Source organism: Rhinolophus ferrumequinum, chromosome 26, assembly GCF_004115265.2.
Source record: "Rhinolophus ferrumequinum isolate MPI-CBG mRhiFer1 chromosome 26, mRhiFer1_v1.p, whole genome shotgun sequence".
Classification (NCBI taxonomy): Eukaryota; Metazoa; Chordata; class Mammalia; order Chiroptera; family Rhinolophidae; genus Rhinolophus; species Rhinolophus ferrumequinum.
Genome location: NC_046309.1, coordinates 4613691 through 4640692, shown reverse-complemented (window position 1 = coordinate 4640692; position 27002 = coordinate 4613691). Strand labels below are relative to the sequence as shown.

Below are 27002 nucleotides of genomic sequence, written 5' to 3'. Positions count from 1 at the left end.
TAACCTAGATTAAAGTAAAGGGTCCCTTTAGAACTGAGTACATATCCAAGTACAGAAGGGAAGAAAGAATAAGATGAGTGAAAAACTGAAAATTGTCACTGAATCATCGTCATGCTGCAAAGGATTTAAACTTGTAAAGGATCAGCTTACAAAAACGAGCAGTTAATTAAAACAATGTTATAATGGCACTTCCAAAATGTTGAAAAGTCATAGACTTTAGGTGTTTGAATTAACACTGCAGTCCAAAACTCTGCCAAGCCTACTATGAGGGAAGTCTTTGCAAAACAGCCTAACTTTTATTTATCCTCCTGCTTCTGACCTACTTCAGACTCCAACTTTCAAAGCATAAAAAAGAAATCGATATATAGCTGGAAATACTCAAAACTAAAGAAAAAATAAACAGGGATATAGTCTCGTCTGAAAAGTAGGGTGATTTAGACAGATCACTAAAGCCCTTTCCAGCCCTGAAATTTTATTATTTATTGTGATAACACGAAAAAGCTTATCACACACTGTGTAACTTTAGCTTCCAAGTCAGGGATGATGGTTTTAAAAGGGGGGGGGGGGTGAGGATGGGGACATAAAAGATGAATCATTTGAAGCAGATCAGCTATCAAGAGCAGCTCAAAAATGAGTTTGCCTGACCAGGCCAGAGTTCCACGTAACAGAAATTGAATTCCTGAGGCTGGGGATTACTTTCCTCCTGTTTTGTGAAAATGGTTTTTCTCAACCTGCATGGAGTACTAAGTTTAGAAAGCAATTTTATTAAAATGCTGATTTCTTCTTACAACTTTTCACATAAACTCATTAATAAAAAGTTATCTATCTTTACATTCCATGACTTATCTCCAATTGACAAAATTAAAAGCAACCTTCAATTAATAAATATTCATTTAAATAAGCTGTACTCTTAAATTTAACGCCAAAAATTATATTATGAGCAACTGAAGTTGTACATCAGTAATGAAGTTCACTAATTTTTTAATGTGTCTGAGCCAATGGTATTTTTCAGGGCCAACATCAGGTCATTAGAGCAAGCAAGCTGACTTAACTGTCCTCAGGCCGTTTCCTCAGTAAGGGCAAAAAAGGCATAAAACAATCATGAAGATTAAAGAAATCATGTGTGTTGAGTACCTAGCACCGTGCCAGAAATCAAGACTGCTCTTAACTTTTATGATTTACGTGCATTGGGCTTTTGGTAGCATTTTGAGATTTGTAAAGGGTGGCAAAGTAAGTATTCCTTGTGTTTCTATTTTATTTCTCCTATTGCCAAGATTTATTCCTCCAGGGAGAAACAAAAAGGTTTCTTTTTCCTTCACCTCAAATTTTCTAAAAGGTCACCAGACAAAACTTTCAAAAGAATTATTTAGAGGCCCGTGCTTATCCCTTTCAAGAACATTCTGACTGGCATTGCAAGAATCCTTTTCACCCTCAGTACATGAATAAAAAGTTACCACCTCCAACACGTAGGTCCTGACCCGTCTTAGATGATGCGGAGGTGTTAGCAACACAGAATACATGTTCATACAACTACAAGTCGGAGCTTTAAAGAGTTGTCACCTGCCAAAGATGCATAAATGACTAAGAATCATTCCAAGCCATGCGTCACCATCACTGCCACCACACCACCGCTGAGGTCATCTCTAGGACAGTGTGTGCAGCACAGGTTGGGCTACGGTGACAGCACCAACAAGTCTTTGAAACCAGTGTGTCACACGGCCGGCAGGTCTCATACAATAGCAAATTATCGCTTGATTATCACAAGATTATATTAAAAATGGCTACTCGTTGAAAACATTACCTGAGAACAAATTCCACTGTTTGGATGCTTCCCATGTTTCGAAACTCAGATAAACAATCACCGAAATTCCCAGTCACTTTCTTGCCTCTTTTGCCTCGACACCCAGTCAGATGGCACTCCATAGCCTATGCCATGTCTTCCTACCTAAAGCCTGTACTCATAAACAGAAATGTTCTGACCAAAGTCCTACTGATTGGTCCTATACTGTTCAAGCTTGTACCGTTTTCTTTTTACCTTGTTGCCACTGTGTTTCAATGTTTTAATGAATTATGTGACCACAGATTTATTGCCTTTCTTTGAAAATAAGATTTCTTGGAATGATTAATGATTAAGATCTCATTCATTCAGAAATGCTATACAAAAGGAAATTACGAGCTCTCGACACTGAATTTAAAAATTCTTATAGACAGAACCTTGGAATGTGAACAAAACGTAAAAAACGGAAAGGAAACATTTCCTACAGCATAGCTAATTCACATTGGTGGCGGGGGGGACAACTGTGGGTCAGAAAGCTTGCTCGAAATAGTGATCTGATAAGGACCTTAAAGAGTAGGTTTTTTCTTTCAATAGACAGTCTTATAAAAATCCAGGAATCTACCACCAACAGTGACAGTGTATCAAAAACACTAGAGCTCTGTTATAGGAATAGCTATTAGTGTGACCTAAGGTAGCCGTTAATAGTTGCATATCAAAAAGCAACAGCAATCAAAACATGGACACCCCAAAGTCAGGGACCTCCTCTCGCCCACCACAGAAACCAGAATGCACTGACAGTCGCGGCAGCGCGAGTTAACCAACCTCCCTGGTCCCGCGCAAAGAGCTCACAGAAGTCAGGATGTGCACAGGCTGGATCCTTCGCTGCTTCCACTCTTGGTTTAAGATTTCCGTTCTTTCCACAATTTTCTGACGATTGGAACTAAACATACTCTTTAAATAAATGAAGGAGAGGAGAAAAGAAATTGTTCATTGTTAGAAAATCTGTAATATCTCTACTGCAGGTTAAAACCTAGTGATTTCTCAAAAGTATCAGGAACATTCCCTCAAACGTGTATTTTACACTAAACTATAGTTTCCCACATTCAAATATAAAAACACCACACTTATTATCTTCTTGTGAACGGTAGGGAAACAGGAAATGATTACCATCCTTTGCTAACGTTGTGTGTGTGTGTATATGTGTGTGTGTATATATATATATATCACAATTACTTCAGAAACATTAAAACCATGGAACTCTCTGTACTTGGGAGCCACGTCTACACATGCAATACTAAAGAGGGATTTCCAAGTTGGGTGAAAGCCTTTCATTGTACATTATCATTATGTGCATGGGACAATTTTCCATTAAGACAGATCGAGGGCCTGAGTCTTCATTTATCTTACTGTAAATGTGACCGTGGCTGGAAATGTACCCTAGCAAATTAAAACTTATCTTTTTTGGGGGAAAACACTATCTTTAATGGTATACGCATTTTCACAAAAGATCAAGTTATACCTTTACTTCATCAGCCCGCCTGAACCGCTTGAGCTGCCGCAGTCGCATGTACTCTGATTTTACACGCTTCCGCCAACAAACTGGTCCCTTCTCAGATTTCTTCCCAGTCTGGCCCATGATTATTCTAAAAGCAATGGTTTCATATTAAAATCACTAATCTAACCAGCCTGAATATGACCACTTGTGTTTTAATTCCCAGCAAACTAAAAAGCAGTGGAAGAAATAATACTGTTGATATTTGCATAAGAGTGCTTATTTGTTCTGTATGGTTCAATTCTTAAAACATTTCATTCAAAATAGTATAACTATTTAACACAACTTTTAAAAGACACTTTTGATAAAGATGTCCCACCCCCAGATAGCAGCCGCCATACGGAAACGTGATCCCATCACAGGAATTAAGGAGACTATAAGAAGTTAGTTTTCAGTCTGAGAGCCACAGTGCGGAGTGAAAAAAACAACGTAGAAATACACTCTAAGTTTTCATCATTAAATTTCAGGCATAAATGAATTAATATAACTGAAAAAGATAAATCAGAAAAAGTAAAACTCACATCCAGCACTAAAAGTAGAAACAGTACAATATAAATGAGTGTACAAACTGAAGTAACCCCTGACACACACTTGTAAACGATGATTCTCACCTTAAACCCCGTGATAAAGGTCTGTATTTTTGCCTCACATGAGGGTTTCTCTGCCAGCACAAGAAAAAAGGAATGCAGCAAATGCAAAGTAAATTCTTCTGCCTTATCTTCAGCTGCAGGCTCCGGGAACCAATTACGTTTAAATGTGGGGACAGCCTATAGTTCACCAGATGTCTAATTCATACTACAGAGTCCCCACTTTAAGTCTAAATAAGTGTCCTCTTCTGGAACATTTTCTTCCCAAACTATTAAAATCATACTTGTCTTCAAAAGATTAGAAGAACATTTCTCAAAAAAATAATATAATAAAAAAGAACATTTCTCTGTCAGATAGTATAAAGGTTCCACGTTAATGATTTTTGCTCTAATTTATCTTAGAGCAATGGAAAGTGACTGAGTTTTAAGTAAAAGGGGAGGCGGAGATTTCCATTTTGGAAAGACCAGCTGACAACAAGCAGAACAAGAGCTGGAGGGGAAGAGAGGAGAATAAAAGCACAGATAAGGTCAGGCTAGGCTACACTCAGCACAACCTCTGGACACCAGCTGACAACAGCTTCTACCACCACACTGGCGATGGGAGAAAAAAGAAAATGAATTAAAGAGTTAGTTACTTAGGAGAAAACATGGCGATGATTCAAATGTAGGGGAAGATGACTTTCTGGCTTGAATAACAGAATAGCGTTTCATTTACCTGTTCACATAAAACCCTCAGGACTAGAGAAAACTGCCTAAAGAGACAAGATTTAGAAGAAGAAAACGTCCAGAGGTCAATGGGTAACTTTCTGTAAGAACACTCAACCACCAGACAATGACAAAGTAAATGGTGTATAGTTTGGAGCTGCGGAAAGGGGGGCAGAGAAAGCATGTAATTAATAAATGACTATTATGAACCAGGCAATGAACATACAAAGGTGAATGAAACACAATGTGTCCTTATGAAGCTTACGTCCTACCTAAGAAGGCCAAAAAAGAAAATCCTTTACCATATGTCAGACGTGCAAATGTCCTGGGGGGAGGGGCCGCAGAAGGATGGCAGGAAAGGTGACAACTCAACCTCCAAATTTAAGATGGATTTCAAAAGGGCAAATTGGTGGAGACACAAATTACAAGGACTGAGAAAATGAAGAATGAAGAGATTTCAGAATCTGAGATAAAAAAAAGTCGAATGAGACCAGATAGGTGTGTTCCTCGTGAAAAAGTTAAAAAGGCAGCCTCGCCTGTGGGTTGCTGGAGTGGAGTGGAGGTAAAAGTCCTTGGAACTGAGAAGACTAAACTCAACCAAATGCCCGGTCTTTCAGGTGAGGTAGGGCAAAAAGACACCAAAGTTAGGAAGAAATTGGAGCTTCATTTAAAAAATAACTTTGTGGCAATGTTTGCTTTCCTATCTGCTAGTTAATAGAGGACCACAAGTAATTCTATGCAGATTGAGACATTTTGCACTTCAAAGGCCCAGGGATCTGATAAAAAGGGGTTATCTGTTATCAACGAGCTCATAAATTATTTCACAACTAGTCTCCTCTGCCCCCTTGACAAACTCCTGGTCCTTGGAGGCAACAGGACTCTACCTGATCAAACCTACGCAGGAACAGGGAGTTTTCACTGCTGTGCAATATGGGTATGACTACAATTCTCTTTTTCAAGGTGCCCATATTCTATGTCCTGGAGAAGAGGCATCATTACACGAGTCAGCCGTTTGTGTTTCCATACCAGGGACGTCGGAACACCCCTCGCCTAACATCCTGGAACAACATCGTCACGTTGTTTCTACCATTAATAACAATAAAGTATGTCACAACAAAACAAGTCTCTGACCAAAGGTTTCACTGAACTAAACAAGCTGGGAGAGCAACAACAGAACATTTCAAAACTGAATCGGGGAAACAGCGTCTCTGGAAAAAGAGTATATATGGATACATTTCCGTGTATATGAATGTCACAAAGCTCTTCCAAACAAAATACCTGAATGAGGGTTTTAGGCTATAAGGATAAGCCGGTAAATGTGCACAAGAGGGGAAATGAGGAAAATTAGAGTATTTGGGGGAAATTATGGAAATGTAAGGATCACCTCTGAATTATGATCTAAGAAATAAATCTAAGTGTTCAGACTGTTCTTTGAAAGTATAGGGATAAACAGGCAGATTCATGACGAAATAAAACTTAAGGCCCCACTGAGAAGGATGTTTTACAGAAAACAAACGCCCACTATCATAGCATTTACAACATATTAAAATCACATTTTCATGTTTTGCACTCCACTTCACCCCCACTTAAGTTCTTCAGGAGCAAGAACCGTTTTTATTCATTATAAAATCCCAGAGCCTGGCTGCCTGTTTGGCAAACAGTAGATTTAAAAACAAAACAAACAGGTCTGTTAACGAGCACTGGTCATGAGTCGCTCACAAAATTCAAATGCAACACAAGGTACGAAAGGCTGGCACCACGCCTGCGCATGGAGAAGAAGGGTGATGGACCCCATCACCAAGAAGCCCCCAAGAGGTGAGTCAGGAACAGCAGGACCCTGGGCTCCAGCTCCCTGACTACTCAAGCACGAGTTCGGAATAAAAACCCGGAGCTTTTGGAATTTCTTTCTATTAAGGCAAGTTACAGTGCCTTAAAACCTTATTCAAACAACGGGGGTACCACCACCTGCCTCAAGGCTGTCACATGCAGACTCATCCGGCTCAGACGCCGGGCGTGCAGTAAGCCTTCAAATGCTAGCGCCTCTCCCACAGTGAACGGCAGACTCAAATCAGGGTTCTGATTCCGTTTTCCACTACACCCTAGCCCACTAAGTATTAAGATACAGCCCTGAATATTGGAGTATTAGCAAAAAGAAACCTTTGTTAAAATGACTTACCACTAAATGGATGGAGATTTGTGAATACACCCAATTTTTAAATTTATCAATCACAGCATTTGTTTTGTTTCATAGGTAGAATGGCACTAAGGTATGATTTTTATCCAGGATATGAAAACATCTTTTATTCAAAATAGATTACAGTGTAGCTCAAGTCATTAAAACAAGATTCTACCTGTACACAGTGAAACCAAGACAACAGTTATGCTTTAATCCAAAAGACAAACCCAATTATGGCAGGGGACCATCAAAACCTTAATATAATGTAGTGAAGCCTCACAGAATAAAATGAAGGAAAATTACGTAGTCTAGCGTGTATTTTATGAATCAAACCAAACTTCAATAGCTTGAATACCACACCCTTGTAAGCCAGCTTTGTCCCACTAGAGCACACACAGGGTTGGATCTGCTGGCCGCATCTGGAACTTCCCCCATCCCTTCTCTGAGGACCATCCACCATTGGAAGGAAGCCTGGGGTCCCGGCCTGGCTGAGCCCCCACCAGACAGTCCCCAGTTCTGGGGTGGACCCATGAGCAGTCCAGCCACAGTGAGCGAATCTCAGGAGGGTCCCTGCAACTTGAAGACAAGAAAGCTCCCCCTTTTCCACTTAGATCTGAACTTGATAACGTGTTGTCCAAAGAATTGCTGGAAGCTAACTTGCAATCACAAGACAAGAGCCGGCAAAGACAGTCAGCAACAGAAAAACACCCCAAGCCAAGAAAAGGACTCTAGTTCCATCTGAGCCCCGAAGCAGGCATGCTCTGCCAAACCAACTCCAGAACTGCTCAGTTACACGAGCCAAGAAATTCCCTTTTCTTTTTGCTGAAACCAGTTGGGATTAGGTTTTCTGCCCCAGGAAATACAGGAGGGGTCTGAGGCAGATTCTTAGGATTGGATTATATGCACAATGACACCCCGATTAAGAGATGGGTTCTCAGGACCTAGCTCTTGGGGGCGATGGCACCAGCAACAGCCGTTCCCCAGTGTGCTCTGCACCCGCAGGGCGCACCGTCCGTCCTCTCAGCCCATGATGTGCCCAGGACACGCCCCCTACCTCTCCGCACCCGGGTCACCCAGGTCACCCAGGCCAAAGAATCAGCATTCTCCTCCGTCAGGTCCAACCCGACCCACTTGGGAGAGCCTTCACCTGAGGAGACATTCCTGCCCCTCCTTCCTCTGCTGCAATGACAGGGTTTTTGGTTTTGTTTTGAGTTCCCTAGGCATTTTTCAGTGCCCCTGATGTTTTTCTTTAAAGGTTCTTCATTTCTAAAGGATTTGCTACATCAGGCACTAGCCATCTACTTAGTCTTTCTGGGTTCTGTTTCTACTTATCGGAAGAAAACTAATAAATTATATGTACTACTTATCCTTCCTAACTAAATTAACAGCGTTCATTTTGACTATTAACTGAATACCAGACTAAATAAGGTCAAATTTAAGTCTATGACTGCAATGTTCTCGATGTCCTTTTCTGACTAAAATGTCTTTTTCCTTTACAGCAAGACGGCCATAAAATTGCCTGTTTAAAAAAAAAAAAAAAAATCACAAGTCTTCAATAGTACTTTTATGTTTAAATGCTTTGAGGGCAGCTGTTAGTCTCATTTAACAATTTCATTTATTTTTTAAGTTAAAATCCATTGCTTTAATAAGCTCAAAAGTAAATTAATGGCAAATAAGATTCTGTAGGCAACGATAAGGAGAACAATACATGAGAACCTACAGAGCCAGCGATGGAACTCTTGGTGAGAGGTAAAAGTTAATTACCTAGGAGAAGTAGGTCTCCCGCCTGAGGGGAGCACAGAGCACACAGGAAAGGAGGACCGTGAGCAGCAGGTCTCCGAGAGGCGGCTGCCCAGGGCCACTGCACACCGCGCTCCGGATGCCAGACCCGCAGACCTCGTCGCCCGTGACCACGCCGAGTGCTGCAAGGATTCCGAGGCCGAGCCATGTTCTGGCTCAGCAGGAAAGTGCCTTCACCATTAATAATGCCTGTTACGGAGACGGGGCAAAGCAGGTGGGGAGCAGCTCGCTCCATTCTAAACTCACTTCAACAATAAACTAGCAGGTTGGCATTTGGTCCTATTAAGTCCTAAGTCCTACCCCCACTCTTGAATAAAAGGCAAGAGCATGGAGGTGGCCGGTTAGCTCAGTTGGTTAGAGCATGATACTAATAACACCAAGGTTCCTGGTTCGATTCCCACATAGGCCACTGTGCGCTGCGCCCTCCTTTAAAAAAAAAAAAAAAGGGCGGCCGGATGGCTCAGTTGGTTAGAACACGAGCTCTGAACAACGGGGTTGCCGGTTTGATTCCCACATGGGCCAGTGAGCTGCGCCCTCCACAACTACATTGAGGGCCGACGACTTGGAGCTGATGGGCCCTGGAGAAACACACTTGTTCTCCAGGTGTATGTTCCCCAATATCCCTCAATAAAAACTTTAAAAAAAAAAAAAAAAAAAAAAGGCAAGAGCTGGACACCAAACCCCGCCTCTACCTGGATTCAGGTCCCCATTCTCCCACACACCAGTTGCGGGGGGGACTTGGCCAACTTACTCAGTTGGTATTATACTAAATATATTTGTTCCTCACTCTGCTCATGAAAGAGAAGTTGATGCCCAAGTACCCACCTCACAGAGGTGTTATGAGAAGTAAATTTATGGAAGGTGCATAGGACAGCGCCCCAAGCACTGGCTAGCAACTACACAAAGAAGAGAGGAGGGAGATCAGGAATCCCAAGATTATATTAGAAAGTTAAGTTAGACGACAACCCAGTGTGAAGTCATTTTTTACAAAGCAAGATTTCAAGGGCTCTCAGGAAGGAATGTAGACTATACAGTAAATATAACTGTATCAGAACTTTATGAGGTAACCCCACGGAGAATGGCAGGGGAAAGGAGCACCCCACGTAACAGAAAATCTGTGTTTTGACTGAATAGAGAAAAGCTAGAGACAAAAAGAATTGAGCAGACACACTATTCTAGTTAGTAAATTTCTCACTGGGGTAACAGTTACAAATAAGCAAGGGGTGGAGATGGGCTAAAATCGAAGATATCAGTATGAACTCATATTTCTTATAACATATATGCAGACATACAGAAACACAGACATGCAAGCATCCAGAGCTTAGCAGACATACATTCGTTGCCAAGCTCCAGCCACACAGGGCCTCGAAGCAGTGACACTCCACTAGTACACCCAGCACGTGTATCTTTTTTTTCTAAATACCATTCTCCAGGACAGGGAAGCAAAGCTCTAAAGAAATGGCAGCTTCTAGGGCTGGGGCAGGGAAAATACAAGAAAAGTCATACCAGAAAGTAAGGAACTGCTCAAAAGACGAAAGGAAAGGTACATGTCCCAGACGGAACCATACTGAAGGAACTCCCAACGGCCACAGCTGGAAGAATTTGAACAGCAAAATGGTATCATATTACAATGGTATCATATTAAAATCAAATTAATAAGTCTCCAGGAGTCCGTGACATAATAAGTGATTAATAACGAAGTAAATGGAGAAGGGACAAACCTTCCTCACAGGGAATTCCACACAGCGCACTATTGTGCACACTCCCTAGTCTGAGAGGGAGGGTGGACTAGACTCAGTGAGCCGCTTCCAAATCAGAATCTGGAAAGGGAAAAGTCATGTCACCTGGAGGACACCACCATCACCTAGTGACCATGGTTAAAGCACCAGTGAGACAGACACGTAGTGCGGCTGTCATGTGCGCCCGATAAACCTCAGAGCCCACAACCTCCGTCTAATCACGTAAAAACATCAGGTCAACCCAAACTCACGGGCATTTCTACAAAACATCTGAGCAATACTGCTCAAAACTACTGAGGTCATGAGAACAAGGAGGGACAGAAACTCGCAGATTGGAAGAGACTAAGGAGACAAGTAAATGTGACGTGACCAGATCCTGGAACAGAAAAGGGGAAAACTGGTAAAATCCAAATGAAGTCTGTAGTGAAGAATAACATCCTAATGCTGGTTTCTTCATTTTGACAAATGTACCATGGTTCTAGAAATCGAAAATTTTTCCAAACTAAAGTTTTTCTAAAAAAGAGAATTAAGTTACACAACAACCTAATGGAAAGACATTCATTTTAAAAAATAACATCCACTTTTTAAAACGATAAACAGAACAGAAATACATAAAAAAAGTTAAAGTGCTTTGTAGAATATTAAATAGGAAAAAGCAAAAAATATGCACAGATAATTATTACAGAATGATTTAAAAACATGAGGTTAAAGACAGACAGAGAAACAGGTCTTGGCCCCAGACGGGAGATAGCAGTAAGCACATAACACAGAAAAGAGCGTTTGAGTTGGGAGTCTGAATAAAGTATTAATACACATTCATTCATTCAATAACTATTTACTGAGCATCTAATACACGCTGGGTACTATTACAGAAACTAAAGACTTAGCAATATATAAACCAAAAACCTGTGACCTCATAGAACTTAAAGTCTACTTGAATGGAAACAATAAAACACAAAAATGTTTTAAAAATCTAATAAAAATAAACAAAAACCCCAAACAGTTTAGTATGTAAGGAGGTGTTGAGTGCTGTGGATAAACAAACAGGTAAGTAAGGTAAGGTAGCAGGTAGTAAGTCAGCAAACAAAGGCAGCTGTGCTAAAGCACTTAGCACCCTATGCCTGTTGCAAAGCCAGTGGGATGCAGGGATCCCCCAAAGGCACTTTGTCCCCGCCAACCAGCAACAATAAGTTAACATCAAACCCAGAAGTAAAATAAGGAATAAAATACTTTCTAGTAAAGATTCCACAAATAATTGGATTAAATAGCTCTTCAACGCAGATTTCAGTAACCCCACAATGCTCCTGTGATCAACGCAGCTTTACAGAATTTTCAATTGGCATTAAAACTGCTGTTCAGGGATTGCTAGGTGTCACTGTTCGTGATAACTACTAGGTCTGATTATCCAGAACAAATAGAGACCAAAAGTTAACACCTTTTTAGAAAACACGTTTATGCAAACATTCTCTATGTTAGCATTAAGCCAAGTTAAAGAAATAGATTGATTATGAAACGGATCCCGAGACTCTGTCATTCTATAAGCTCTAATGCTGACTCTTCAGTTTTAACAAAACAGCATCAGAAAATGTGTTGCTGATTTGATTGTATTTAATTTGTAACTTTGCTTTGAGTTTATCATAAGTTTATAGCTGTACATTTTTAGGGACTATATGAATAAAATTAAGTCAAGTCAACCCTGGGGTTCCATTCAACGCTCAAGTTTGAAAAACATCTATTAGAACAAAACGGGAGCAGTGATCTGCGGGTTCTGACTGGGTTGATGGCAGTGTGAACGAAGCAAGAAGATGGCAAGAGACAACCTTACATTAAAAAGCCAGATATGTTCATATGAGAAGGAAAAAGAATCAAAAGAGGATAATATGAAGCCTTAAATGAGCCAATGCAATCACGAAGAATTTGGATCTTACGATACAAATTGAGACATTCATTCCTCAGACAGCAGTTACCAGCGTAGACATATAGAATGGGTAGAAAGTTCAAAGAAAACCTATACCCTTCTGGAGCATTTTGGTCTCAGGACCCCTTTAGTTTATATGGGCTACATCTATTGATATTTACCATACTAGAAATTAAAAACAGAAATTTAAAAAAATACTCGGTTTAAAAATAATAGCAAGCCAATTACATGTTAATATAAATAACACCTTCAAAGAAACTATTTCCCTTTTTTTAAAAAAAAACAGTGAGTGGCACTGTTTTTACATTTTTGCCAATTTCTTTAATATCTGTCTTAATAAAAGACAGCTGGATTCTCGTATCTGCTTCTGCATTCAATCTGTCCCAATATGTTGTTTTGGTTGAAAAAAATGAAGAAAATCTATTCTCAAACAGATATTTAGCTAGAAATGGGAAGAGTATTTGAACAGCCTTTTGAGGTAATTGTGGCTCTACCTCCTGCTTTGATATGACACCAAAACAATTCTATAAACCAAGTGGCCAGTTAACCTTGCAATTCAACCTGTTAGGTGCTGCTCCTCAAGTCAACCACTACTCTTGAGTAAGCAATGGTAGTTTCTTAAAAGATTGGTTGCAATGTGGAATCTGAAACTCACAATAAACTTTTCCTACTGTGCTACAGGAAAATTCATTGGCCTATTTATTCTGAATGTATCTTTAACCCATGTGTGATTTTACAACATCATCATTCTTCATTTGAAAAATACTGGTTTACTGAGTTAGGCAGATTTTCCAGAAGTGGACATATTTCAAAAAATTATATTTGTTAAACCCACTGATCTCATCAGAAGTCTTTAAGTATTTATTGGGAAGCTGTCAAGCTCACAGTGACAGATACAAGTTTTCCAAAAATTCTAATTTTTGCTTGAAAGCTCAAATGTTATCATCAGCAACAAAAAGGTCAGTTGTTTTTCTTGAAGTGACAGGCTCACTTTGTTGGAAAATGTTTTGCCAAATACCCAAGTCTGAATAATCAGTTTGTCTGTCAGCCCCTCTTTCAAGCAAAAATGGTGTTCTCCATGAAAAAGGCAGTTAGTGTAGCGCGCAAGTCAATCCTGTAAGTGCTTCTAGAGACCCACTATACTGGGGTATGCAGAAAAGACTTATGCATATTCCCATCTTGTTGCACAGAATATTAAAAACAGGTGCACTCAGCATCGTGTTAATAAAATTAATAATTTGTATTATTTTATCAAGGACATTCTCAAGTTAAAATGGCCTTTTTTTTTTTACTCCAAGTTCTAGAGTGCCAACAATTTTTACCCACCAGTGCTTTTCCACTACTGGTGCATACGTCAACACAGTTCAAAAAGGTGAATAACATCTTAGCATTATTACAAAAATAGTTTTAACGTCACAGACCTCCTGAGGTCCACAAACCACACTTCATAAGCTGCCATGAAACATATCCAGAATCATATGAATCAGGAATCACAGCAATACTCTGCCTTTTCAGTTGCCTAGCAAAGAGCCTAGAACAGGACAGATAGTCAAATTATATATTCCTAAAGACGTATTTATAAGAATGAAAGCCTAGAAATCACCAATCTTGCAAATAAAAATGGGGGCGGGGGGAGAAAACTCTAAGTGAAGAATATTTAATGAGGGATATTTGATATAACTATCAAGCTAGAGAATCAAATGATAATCCGCCATATATCTGTGCCAAATTAAGAGACGAATCTCTAACAAAATTTGTTTTAAACAAACTGCTTGTTTTCACCCACGTCTACCCTCCACCATTCATTGTAAGAAGGTCTCATCCATGGTCACAACCATGCTTTGACCCTCCTGCTGCCTGAAACCACCCCACCCTCCCAACCTGCTCTCCGGAGACTCACAACTTCACCCTACCCCTATAAATGAAAGATAAAATGTAAATCTTGTTTCAGGGACCTTTCGCTTCCTAGAATGTCTATATTTATTTAAAAAGCAGAAAAACGACAAAAATACACAAGCTCCCCACTGCTGGACTCAAACATTCCATCCAAATGACTTCCATAACGCTAGCAGAAGAAACTTCCGAAACTTCAGCGGGAAGGACTCGGAAAGCCAAGAACAGAGGTATTCTCAACCAGTCGGTAAGAATTCATAGAGCAGTCCGAAAATGTTAAATCCTCGGAGAGGATTTGAGTGTGTAAGATACAACAGGCGTCTTGGTGCCTAAACATCTGTGGGTCACTTGTACATGCAACTACAGACGAGAAAGTATTATGAACAAACAGCATTTGTGTTCAGAAGGTCTCCAGAAAACAACTGTGCTGGTGACGAGTAATAGGGGAAAATAAGGGAAAAACCGGGGATCATGTTTGTAGCCCTGGTTTAAGTAGTGCTAAAAAGGCACAGGAAAATTACAAAAATGTGGCAATCTTAGCTAAATGACAGCAAGCATTAACTTGATTGTTTCAGCAATGGTGAGCAGACTGCAGAAATGTATTTTCCACAAAAATAAGATCACTTCCCTCCCTCTAACAGAGTAAACTAAGATCACCATGGAGTCTGCTGACAACCATTCCTGTGTTTATTTGAAAGTTCTATAGGTTTTACAAAGACATGTCTTAGAAAAGAAATGGCCATATAAATTTCAACCAAGTGGAGAACTGATCGATCACAAATGTTCTAAAGAGTTTGCTTGAACGATATATAAAACAGATTAACTAAACTGACATCTGGAGGTTGAAGTTTTCTTTGAAAACTCGACTAAATCTATTTTATAAGCTAAATCCTCTCATTGTGTTGGGTATTACTCAGTTTACTGAGATACTGTTGGAGGAGAAATGAACAAAAAATTATGTACCAGAAGAATCTAAAACTATGATAAACAACTGAGCTCATAATTCTAGGATAAGGTATGAGATACATTATTTCTTCAGCACTCCACTTGATACAAGCAAACAGAATGAAAAGGTAGGTAAGTCTGATGACAGATGTTCTTCCTTCTAGAAAGTCTATTTTAAACCTTGTACCTCAAATAAGCTAACATCGAGCCCCAATTTAACAACATACATTGAACAAAATGTAAGAGAAACTCAATTTAGGTAAATACAAGGGATGTGCCCACGACTCCAGCCAATTAGCAAATGCGTAAGTGAGCGTGAACTGGGTGACAGGGGATCTGCTGCGCCACGAGCTGCTCTGCGCATCTGACTCTGTCCTCGGTGACTCTAGTGCTCAGTCGTTTCTCCTGGAGGACTGGCCCTCAATGAAACCAGGGGCCAACGACAGAGATCTGCTGTCATAGGAAAGGTGGGCTGGCTTGGGACCTAAAGAGAAGGTATTTATGATATGGCATGTTCCGAGGAACTCTTCATGGGTAATTCTGCCAACAGAATATTGTTGCCTTGCACACTGACCTTATATCCAAACCCCCAAATGAGACACAATTTTCCCTATACTCTGGTGACAGAATTAAAACTGGACTGGACAGTTCAAACTGCTAATCCCAAAGCATTTACAGAACCTCTCAACTTCCAGGCACCCTACAAGCAACTGTCTCCTATCTGGTCGTTTCAGTATTTGAGTTTAGTGAGAGCACCCGGGGGCAGACACGCTTGCAAGTGCCATTTCCATCATGTGTGCACAACAACAGAACTCAGTGAGTGCGATCTTTCAGAAACTCCTCTGGCTCAGCTCAGCCCTGAAGTTCACTTTCTCACTAAAATCAGAAGTAGTTTCAGGACAAGATCGAAGTAAAAGTAGGGGTAGTTATGAGATATAGGCCTTTCATGATTTTCCTTTACTTTAGGGTTTATCACAAATACACTGCTGAGATACTAGAAAACTTCAAACCCTCCAAGTATTATTTAGAAGCAATGATTATTTTTCAGTATTTGTTTTACCAAATATGTCTGTTGAATTATTTTATTCCTATAAAATGACATCACAAATAATTAAGCCCTGAGAAAATAGTATATTTTTTGAGTCTCCAGGGGAAATGCTGTGAAGTATTCACCCACCACGGGGAATCCAGCTGTACGATCCCTGCAGTAACCTCCCTGCAATTTCCAGGCTAACAATAAGGCAGGAAGAAAAGAATTCTGTCCCAGCAGTCCCAAGTGGGAAAAGAGAGAGGGCGAGGATAAGTACCTCACACAGGACTTCTAGACTCGGGGGCTACAAAAGGCATGACATTTGCTTTGGTAGTCTGCATTTACAAGTTGGTCTTTTCACTGTATAGAATGCCTGGAGGGTAAGGAAGAGAGTATCTCACCCTTTGTTTAATCATCCTAATGGGTAAAGACAGAAGCACCCAGTAGTTTGAAGGAATTTTCTTTTCCAGAAAACATGTATGGTAGAGCTAGCTAGCTCTTTAGTTACATGCTGTTAGTGGATAACAAGTGATACCAGACAAATGGTTAAAAAACACTGTATTACTCTTCCTCTAAGAGTAAATTCTATAAGAAGAACTGGGAAATAAGCTTGCCCTTGCCATAGATTTGTGTCAAGACAAGGTCTATTGTTTTCATTTCCATTACAGACAATACTATCAGGATAGTATTTCACTTCTGACACTTCTGGTCATCAAATTATTGGTTATTTTTCCCACCTTCCAACAATTCTGGGACACCAGCTGGGTGTCCCACACTTAACTCCATTTTGACACTATCTACCTGGATTCCACAGGTTACAAACTCAGTCCCACAAGACTGTCCACCCCCATACACTTCAGATGCCAACCTTAAGTCCAGGATGTCACCTGTGCTTCAGTCAGGCTATAAATCAGAGGTTCCCATGACACCCTCACTTGGGTTCAATTAATTTGCAAGAGCAGCTCACAGAACTCAACTCAGGACAAATTTCCTTACTAAATCACTGGTGAATTATAAAAGGACATTACTCAGGAACAGCGAGATTTAAGAGATGCCAGGGGAAGGGTGGGGGCTCCCGTGTCCTCTCCCAGCACCTCATGCTCACCAGCCCGGAAGCTCCCCAATCCAGTCCTTTTGGGTTTCTACGGGCTTAGCAATCTTACACCAGATTCTAAAATCAAGTTTACTTTTATTTTACTTTTAATGTTCTCATTTATTCTATGAAGAAGTTTAACTCACTAATAAATGAAAAGGTCTGAATTATCCAAAACTGAAAATTTAAAGAATTGCTGAATATTATCACTTTCAAAACTAGTTAATTTTAAAATTCCACATGCCACACACCTAACACTAACTATGTAAATAATATCATTATAATATTAATATATTCATTTCCATGTTTCTGCAAACATGTAACATTTTGTTACATTAAGAACTAAATGGGAGCAGCGGGTTAGCTCAGTTAGTTAGAATGTGGAGCCCGGTGCTCTTAACAAGAAGGTTGCCAGTTCAATCCCCGCATAGGCCAATGTGAGCTGCGCCCTCCACAACTAGACTGAAACTACTACTTGACTTGGAGATGACGGGTCCTGGAAAAACACACTTAAAATAAATAAAAGTTTAGAAAAAAAAAAATTGGGCCAGCCCAGTGGCTCAGGCGGTTAGAGCTCCAAGCTCCCCATGCTCCTAACTCCCGAGGCTGCCGGTTTGATTCCCACATGGGTCAGTGGGCTCTCAACCACAAGGTTGCAAGTTCAACTCCTCGAATCCTGCAAGGGATGGTGGGCAGCGTCCCCTGCAACTAAGATTGAACACGGCACCTTGAGCTGAGCTGCCGCTGAGCTCCCGGATGGCTCGGATGGCTCAGTTGTTTGGAGCGCGTCCTCTCAACCACAAGGTTGCCGGTTCGACTCCTGCAAGGGATGGTGGGCTGCGCCCCCTGCAACTAGAAACAGCAACTAGAAACGGCAACTGGATCTGGAGCTGAGCTGCGCCCTCCACAACTAAGATTGAAAGGACAACAACTTGACTTGGAAAAAAGTCCTGGAAGTACACACTGTTCCCCAATAAAGTCCTGTTCCCCTTCCCCAATAAAATCTAAAAAAAAAAAAGAAAAAGAAAAAGTAAATGACTTGCAAATTAAGAATAAATTTGCTTTCATATAATCTAACTGAATTGAAACAATTATGTTTCCAGTATTAACATTATTTAACTTATCTGTACATTGTCAAAAAATACACAAAGTCAAAGTTGAAAATTAAGGAGAAAACATTTGTTAATACATCTATCTGACAGAATGTATACCCAGAATATCTCAATTTTAAAATGGTCAAAAGGTTTGACCCCCAAAAACAATGTATACAAATGCACCTTCAAAGATGTTTAACATCACTGATCTTCTGGGACACACAAACTAAAAGCACAATGAGACACTTAACACTCATTCGATGGAAAAATTTAAAGGACTGGCAATACCAAGTGCCAGTGAAGATGGGAGAAACTGTAACTCCTGTTACAGCTACAACTGAAACTAACTCTTCACACAAAATGGCACAATCATTTGGGAAAAGTTTGGCAGTTTCTTATGGGTTAAATCAGCAGTCCAACTACAAGGTATTTTTACCCAAGAGAAATTACAAGATGTGTCCACAAAAAATTTATACAAATGATCAGAGCAGCTTTAGTAATAATAGCCCCAAAATGAAAACAGCCCAGGTGTCCATCAACAGGTATATAACACCAGTATATTCGTAAGATGGAAGACAACTCAGAAATAAAAAGAAACTACGGAAACAAGCAACAACACAGCTGAATCTCACAAACATGCTGGATGAAAGAAGCCAATCACAAGAATAGATACTGTAAAATTCCATTTATATGAAATTCTTGAAAAAGAAACATCTGATGGGTAGTTGACAGGAAATTATTGTAAAAGATCATAAAAGAACTTTGAGATGATATTGGTTACACAGGTTTATGTATTTGTCAAAATTCTTCAAACTGTACCCTTCAAATGTGTGCATCCTATTGTATGTAAATTAACTTTGATAAAGCTGTTTTAACTAAAAAATAGATACTTTTCTAGAAAGGTATCTGACATCTATTAAATCTTGAAATGTGCATACTCTAGAAACAGCAATTCTTACATTAATAGAAAGCTTCACACAAATGTTCAGATGTGGAAGGCAGCTCACTTCTTTGGAGGAGTGAACATAACGCCCATCCCAGAGGGTTGCTTCACTGTATGATGACACATTCATTAACTGGGGTACTACATATTCTGCTTACAAAACAGCCTGAAAGCTTAGAGCTGGGAGCAGCAATCTTCTTCTATAAAGGGCCACACGTGAGTATTTTAGGCTTGGCAGGCCACAGCCAGTCTCCTTGCATATTCTTTTTTGGGGTTTTGTTGTTTTACAACTCTTTAAGAAATGCTAAAAATCACTGGCAGTTGGTGGGCCTTACCCAAAAAACAAAAAGCCACCAGGCTGAGAGATCAGGGATTTGAAACCAAAGTGCTCAAATTCAAATCCTTACTCTGCCACTAACCAGTTGCTACCTAATCTCTCCATCTCTTGTTATTATAGTATCTATATAAAATAAATGAAAGCACTTAGAACAGTGCCAAGAACATAACAAGCCCTAACGAAATACCAGCTATTTTTGAATAAATGGATCTCTCTGTATTCACCTAAAAAAAAAGTTGGTTTGGAACCAAATAACTCAATCCCATTTTTGTAAAATATAGGTATAAGTACATATTCATAAGAATACATTAGGAAGTTTAGGGAAAACATACACCAAATTGTTAAGGGTAGGGAATGGGATTACAGTGCTCAAGAAAGCTCTCAATTTATGAATGTCTAGACTGCTTCAGCATTTCTAACTGAACACATATTACTTGTATTTGAGACATTTCTAAATAAACAAATACATATAGCATATGAAGCACCACTTTCCCCCCCTTTCTTCCGCCCCCCGCCACCCCCACCCCCACCCCGTTGAAGCCGTTGTTTCGCAGTCTGGTTGTGTAGGACACAGCTCCCTGGCCCAAGATTGGCATTATGAGCCTTGCGCACCGCCCCCCTACCCCCGGAAGTTGGTCGTTGGTCATCAGTCGCTCACAGCAGCTCTCGCGGGCTGCCAGCCACTCACACTGACCATGGCCACCGGCGGCACACAGGTGCCCACGGCAGCTCACGCCCACCTCCAGCTGCTCACAGCAGCCCCGCTCCAGGGAGAGCCGTTGTTCACAATCTTAGCTGTAGAGGGCGCAGCTCACTGGCCCCTGTGGGAATCGAACCCGAGACCTTGTCAGTAGGGCCCTCCAACCACCTGAGCCACCAAGCCCGCCCCAAACACCATTTCTTGACTTACAGGCCCTGAGCATGTGTTTAATCTTGAGAAGTGTTTAGTTCCATTAATGAGAAAGTACATCAACTCTTAAAAAAACAATACTGGCACAATAACTAGAAATCATTTATCAAACACTTTCTGCCAGGTGTAGTGCTAAAGGTTTCACGTGTATTAATTCATTCAATCTTTTCAACATCATTATGGAATGAATATTGTCATTAAGATCAATTGTCAGCCAGGGACACTTAAACATCAAGGACAACTTGCCCAGGGCACACACTGGCAGCTCAGAAACTGGAATGGAACCCAAGCCACAGGACCCCAAAGACTACACTCCTAAAACTACTGTTCCGTCCCCCCACCCGCACTATAGAGTGCACATTGTGACAGCTCTGGCTGAGAAAGAAATCCGAAAACCCAACATCTTTCAGTCTGTATAGGGCATCAAAATGTACCTCCCATAAAATTACAATTACACCTACTTTTACATAGTACAACTTTCTGATTGATTCAAATAAACTCTTCTTGGAACCAGTATGTCTGTCATCATCCAGGAGACCAGTAGACAGCTAACCCAGAGTCGCGAATATGGAATCTAACGGACTTAAGTTGGATCCTGACTGAAAATTCCTAGCTGGATAAGCCTGGGCAAGTTCTTAACCCTCTAGATAGCAATTTCCTTTATCTGTAAAGGTTTGCAGAGTGTAGTATTATCAAAGTTTTTTTATTGTAAAATATACGTAACATAAACTTTAACGTTTGAACCATTTTTGTACATGTACAGTTCAGTAAGTAGCATTAAGCACATTCAAATGTCACTCAACCATCACTATCCTTGTCCGAAACTTTTTCATCTTTCCAAACTGAAACTCTGCATCCATTAAACACCAACTTCCCATCCCTCCCTGCCCCTCAGCCCCTGGGAGCATCTAGACTTTCTGTCTCTGTGAATTTGCCTGTTCTAGGTAACTCCTAGAAATGGAATCATACCATTTTGTTCCTTTTGTGTCTGACTCACTTTACTGAACACAATGTTTTCAAGGTCTGTCCACGTTGTAGTGTGCATCTGAATTTCATTCTTTAGTGGCTGAATTATATTCCATTGTACGTGTATACCTACCACGTTTTGTTTATCCATTCAGGGTGGTTTTTACAAGAATTAAAAATAAAAAGCATCTGATGTGAATGTTACAATAAAAACAAACAAACCAAACAAGAAAATAAATGAAAAAAGCATCTGGTAAATAGTAGGAACTTTAGTATTAATGTATTTTGTCACTTCATTTTTGTCATATTTTTTGCACCGAGTCTCAGATACTTATCAGCTATGCCTTTTGAGACATCATTGGATTTGCTAATCTCCATTTATCACAGCATTTTAAAAGAATGATGAAGAGCTTCACAATAAATGACCCGTAATTACACTGGCTGGCAGTACTTCCTTCAGTTTTAGCTGAAATTATTCCAATAAAGAACTCATCCATTGTGCTAAACACCTTTCAATTAAGATTTACTCCTCTCGTGATCCCACCACTTTCCTTATATTTTTATACAAGGATCAATAGCAACACACAAGTCAAATTAAGCAGAAACTAGATGCTGCCAGGAATCCAGGTGACCCAAGCTTCTCTTCCGCTGCCTGAAATACCAAATATGAATATCAATAGTTGCACCTTAAAGATAGCCAATTTTCAACATTATAGAGCATTGTAACTAGGAGAAACCTTAGAACTTGTTCACCTTGATGCTTATTTTTCTTTGTAATCCAAAGTTCCTCACAACATAAATATTAACATATCCTGTTTGCTTTGCGAGTTCCTTTGTCAATTATTTCCCTCCATTTTTTCATATTTCCTTCATTCATTCAACGATTAAACCCCTATTCTCTAGCAACAACCAGGTATACAGAAAAAAATAAGGCAGAGCCTCTGTCTCAAAGCACTTAAAGAGTGTAGTGAAGGAGATGGCCGCATAAACAAGTGGTTACAATACAATCTGATACGCGCTCTAATAAAAGTATGAACAAAGCCCTGTGGAATACAAGAGTGCCTGGGAACGCAGGGCAGGCCTCTGGAAGGGAAGGGGATCATCCCACCATGGTCCTTTCTCTGAATTGAATGCGCGGTTCCTCTCCACTCATGCTCTCCCCCAAACTAAACATTCCACTTGCCCATACAGAAAATCTTTCATAATTCACAGAAAATGTTTTCATTATTTGTACTGACACTGACTTCAAGGCAAATCCAGAAATCATTTCTAATGGACCCCAGATCGCAGTAGAGGATTTTTCCTTGTTGATTTTTTAAAAAGCAGATCTACTTTCTTAATCACTGTTTATTTAGGCCAATACAGAAATCAATTCACATACCTAGGGAAATCTGCCTAAAATTTTTAAGTGGCCAACACAAAGATAATCACTTATTTGTGTATGCATGCAAGGCCAAGCTGATACAAAAGCATTAGAAATTTTTTTTTGCCTAACTACACTAAATCAACAAGTGAGTTTGATTTTTTTTTTAAATCACTACTAGTTAAACTGACTAAATACATTCTCAATTCAACCAGGAAAAAATTTAAAACAAATTTTTAAACTAACTCCCCGAAAAAGACTTCAAAAAAAATATCTTGTGGCAAGTATAAAGATAGTAATTATCAAATACAAAATACATAAGGAAAAATCAGAATTTCTCCTCCTGAAAGATCCAAATTTCTGCCCAAAATCTGCATAACTAGCTCATCTCACAATAATGGGCAAGATTATCAGCAGGGTTTTTTAATATACTATCGGCAACTAACATAAACATTTAACAATCTCAACACTGAGGGAAGCACTTGGAATGTCTGTCCAACACTCTGCAAAATATATGTAATAAAGACCTTTACTAAAGACTTTTACACTGCATTTCTTTGTCTCCATTTTTATGAAACCATAAGATAGTAGTAGGTGGACATTAAATCGTCGACAGATAGAACAATGCAAATCAAGGGTGCCTATGTGGTTCTAAATTCCTTTTCTTTGAATATATCCATTTTCAATGAAAATTAGAATTTAAGATGTAATTTCCCTAAGTGTTTCTGGGACTTTAAACATTACGTTTCCTAATACACCTCCAAAAAGAGAGAATAGGATTCTTTATTTACATCTAAGACTAGAATCCTATATATTAACTTTAGAGACTATGGAAAGGAAATAAAATATATCTTCAATTTTATTTGCAAGAAAATGAAAGTATCAAGAGACTAGTGAGGATCACACACTTATTCTACATTTTATTCCTACATATGAAATAGTTGGTAATGTTCATGAATGAAGAGTAACTGGAAAATAAAGTTCAAAACCCTTAAAAGTACAGATTACATTCAATGGTATCAGCATTAGTGTTTTTTAAAGATTTGTTAAATTTTGTTTTATGTAATATTAAAATGCCATAAAATCAAACTCCTAACTTTGAAACCTAGAAAGCAAAACATTTTTAAATACCAAAGGCAGATTTTTATTTCGAAATGAATTTAAATTTTACAGATCCTGTGTGATAAACACAGGAAGTTTAACTGTGGACAGCAGACTTCGATTTTTTTAGGCAACAAATATTTCTGTAGCCAATCTTCTCTGACTCGCCAAGGCTATTAAAACAAAACCAATTAATAAAAAATTGTTACCCATACCATCTAAACACACGTTTGTCATAAGCATTTTATTTTAATCAACTACTTCTACCATCTCATCCTCATTCATCCCCTAGGGATTTGGGGAATAGTCGCCGACTAAGTGACAGTTGAATTCGTTAGCACCTGTCCCCTTCTCAGATGTATCAAGTTGGCCAAAACAGTTGTAATTTTTTTTTAAGATTACGATTCCTTAGAAAAGTGGCAACTCACTAGGCGTGAGTTCACCAAGTTTTCCAAAATATCGTGCTTCTCTTCTCGATCCCTCCCGTTTTCAAAAAGTGACCCTGTGGCACACTTTGCCGGTGGTTGGAGGGGGTACACAATGACGCGGGAACTCGACGGGAAGCCCTCCAAACGAACAAAACCAAGAAGGGGAAGAACAGCTCGACCCTTCCCTCAAACTTAACATCAAGCCACACGAGAAGGCGAAGGTCGCCCGGGACGGCCTCGTCCGAGCGGCTGGAGACCACAGGGGGGCTGCTTTGGGGGACATGTCATAGGTGCGGCCACTCGGAGTCCCGTCTCCGCACGCTGCCCGGGCGACCGCTGCCCTCCGAGCCCGCGCGCCTGAGGGAGGGGGCGCAGGGTCGAGCCCGCCCACCCGCGCCCGCGGCCGCACTCCCCACGCTCCTCTCCCGCCTGCTGTCAGGCCCCAGTGTCACTGCCCCTTCCTCGCGCCGAGCTCCCCCGAGACACAGTCCGTCCTTTGTCTGAGTGCTCACCCGGCGGCGGCTAGGTCCCACCAACTTGTGTGTGTCCCGTCCCACCCGGCGCTCCACACAAAGGAGACTTGGGCTCGGGCGGCCAGCCCGCCCCGGACTCCGGAGCGCCCCCGGCCCAGCCCGGCGCCTCCGGAGGAGCGCGCACGCGAGAGGACCCCTCCGCACGCCCCCCGCGGGCGCCCGCCCCTGCCCCCGCCCGGGGTCTTCGGGGTCCCGCACTGCCCCCCCACCACCGCGGGATAGCGCGGGCCAGCCCAGACCCACGTCCCCCTTCCGAGGGGTGTCCCCTCACCCCGCCTGCAAAAGCGGCGCCCCGGGAGAGCCTGCTGAGGGCGATACCCGGACGGGCAAAGCGGCGGCGGGGAGGTCCCGGCGGCGCCGCCGCCCCGCGCCCGGCTCCAGAGCCCCGTCGGCGGGCCGCCCCGACAGCGGCGCGTTACCTGAGCCCCGAGCCCCAGTCCGCGCCGCTCCCGCGCGCCGCTCCCGAGTGCCGCCGCCGCCGGGGCTCCACCGCCTTCTGCGTCCCAGTGGGTGTCGAACGCTCCCGGACCGAGCGCCAAACCCGGCAGCCCAATCGCCATCGCTTTTATTTGGCCCCCCCAGTCCAACCAAGCGCCGCCCCGATTGGCGGGACACGAGCGGGCTCCCGTCCAATCACAGAGCCCGCCGGGCGCGGAGGCGCTGAGCCAGCCCCACGCAGTGGCGCCCCCGGGACTCCGCCGGGCCGGGCCGGCGGCGCGTGCGCGCGCGGTCGCCGAGGGACGAGGCTGCCGAGTGGAAGCTCTGCGCCGGCTCTTTGTTCTTATGCTGAAGACTCGGCGCCTCTCAGGAAGTGGACGAGGGGCCTCTGCAGCCCGAAGCCCGGGCCGCGGGCGGGAGGCGGGCAGGGTGGGGTGGCGGGAACCGGCCGGAGGGCGGGACGGCGCGCTCGCGGAGCTTGGCGGGAACCGCCGCCTCGGAGTTCCCGGGCCGGAGGGGCGGGGCGGGGCCGAAAGCCAAGTTTGAACCAGTTCAAAACTCGGGGGTGGTAACGGTTTCAACTGCCGCGCTCTTTTCCCCGCGCACGGAGCCGAGGACCGGGCTGGCCGGCGGCCGCGAATGAGGCGCCGGAACACGGGCCGGCGGGACGCGCTCTGGAGCCCCCGGCTCGTCTCGGGAGAGGAGTCGCGACCCTCCGGTGGGCCCGACGCGCCACGACCGCTGCCGAGCTGGGTGCCCTACCCGTTACTTTTCTCTGCTGCTGCTCCTTGGGCCGGTCTCCGACCCCCCTGGCCCCTGGTCGAGCCCGCAGTGCCCATCTCCTTAGAAACCTGGACCAGAGCGACGTTACAGTTACTTCCAATTCCTCAGTCAAAGCGCCCTGTTCGGACCCTTGCAGTGTTTGTAGTTCCAAGCACGTCTGAACGTTAAAAATCATTTATGCAGAATGAGTGCGGTTCACCGGCCTCATGCTCACGACCCGGAAAGTGTTAGAATGATTGCAGCAGTTTTCAATTACTTAAAAGTGATTCGGGGGTAAACCTTTCTCAACCCAGAGGAATTAGGAATATTCTGTTTAGGGTACAATCGCCCCTCTTGCTTAATCTGGCAATGGAGTTAAGGTTGTTCCGAATTTTTTTTTTTTTAATGGGAGGCAGCTGCAGGGCTAAAATACCACTCACCCATGTAAAGTGGGATCCCATATTGCGAGTTCAGACTGGGGAAAAAATGGTCAACTGTGAATTGTTGAGTGAAAAGCCTTAAAAAATCGTGTTTTTTATGTTTCTAATTACACTTTCAAATGGCTAAGATTTTTAATAAACCAGTGCTTAATATGATTTAACTCATTTTCCCACCTTTCCTAAATCACCATCCCATTCGTCATAAACCGAAGGGTGCCAAAAAAAATGTATACACATGACTTGTGTTTATCTTTTGTTATCAGTATATATTATTACAATTTTAATACAGTTTTTCCCTTTCTTGCAATATGTGTGTGTGTGTGTATATATATATATATATATATATATATTGGTACCCTTTGTATATTCCAAACAAATTCGATGTTGGAAGTATATGTGGAGGGAAGCCAAAACAGGAAAAACAATCGTGCCAAATAAATGATAAAGAATGCAAAAGTAGATTATGCAGCTG

At 41.7% G+C, this 27002-nt stretch overlaps 1 protein-coding gene across 5 annotated transcripts in view; it reads right to left on the bottom strand.

Moving 5' to 3' along the window:
- The window catches only part of EZH2 (enhancer of zeste 2 polycomb repressive complex 2 subunit), a 56799-nt gene extending 31348 nt beyond the window's left edge, over positions 1 to 25451 (bottom strand). For 2 of the 5 annotated variants that reach the window (XM_033099173.1, XM_033099174.1), the window contains exons 1-3: positions 25310 to 25436; positions 3297 to 3420; positions 2600 to 2728 (exon numbers count right to left, since the gene is read on the bottom strand). In XM_033099173.1, coding sequence (XP_032955064.1) covers positions 2600 to 2728; positions 3297 to 3413 — 246 coding nt within the window. In that variant the 5' untranslated portion in view covers positions 3414 to 3420; positions 25310 to 25436. Of the gene's footprint in view, positions 1 to 2599; positions 2729 to 3296; positions 3421 to 25309 lie in introns of all 5 variants that reach the window. The other 3 variants (XM_033099175.1, XM_033099176.1, XM_033099177.1) reach the window with 2 other exon arrangements.
- Positions 25452 to 27002: the final 1551 nt, after the last annotated feature.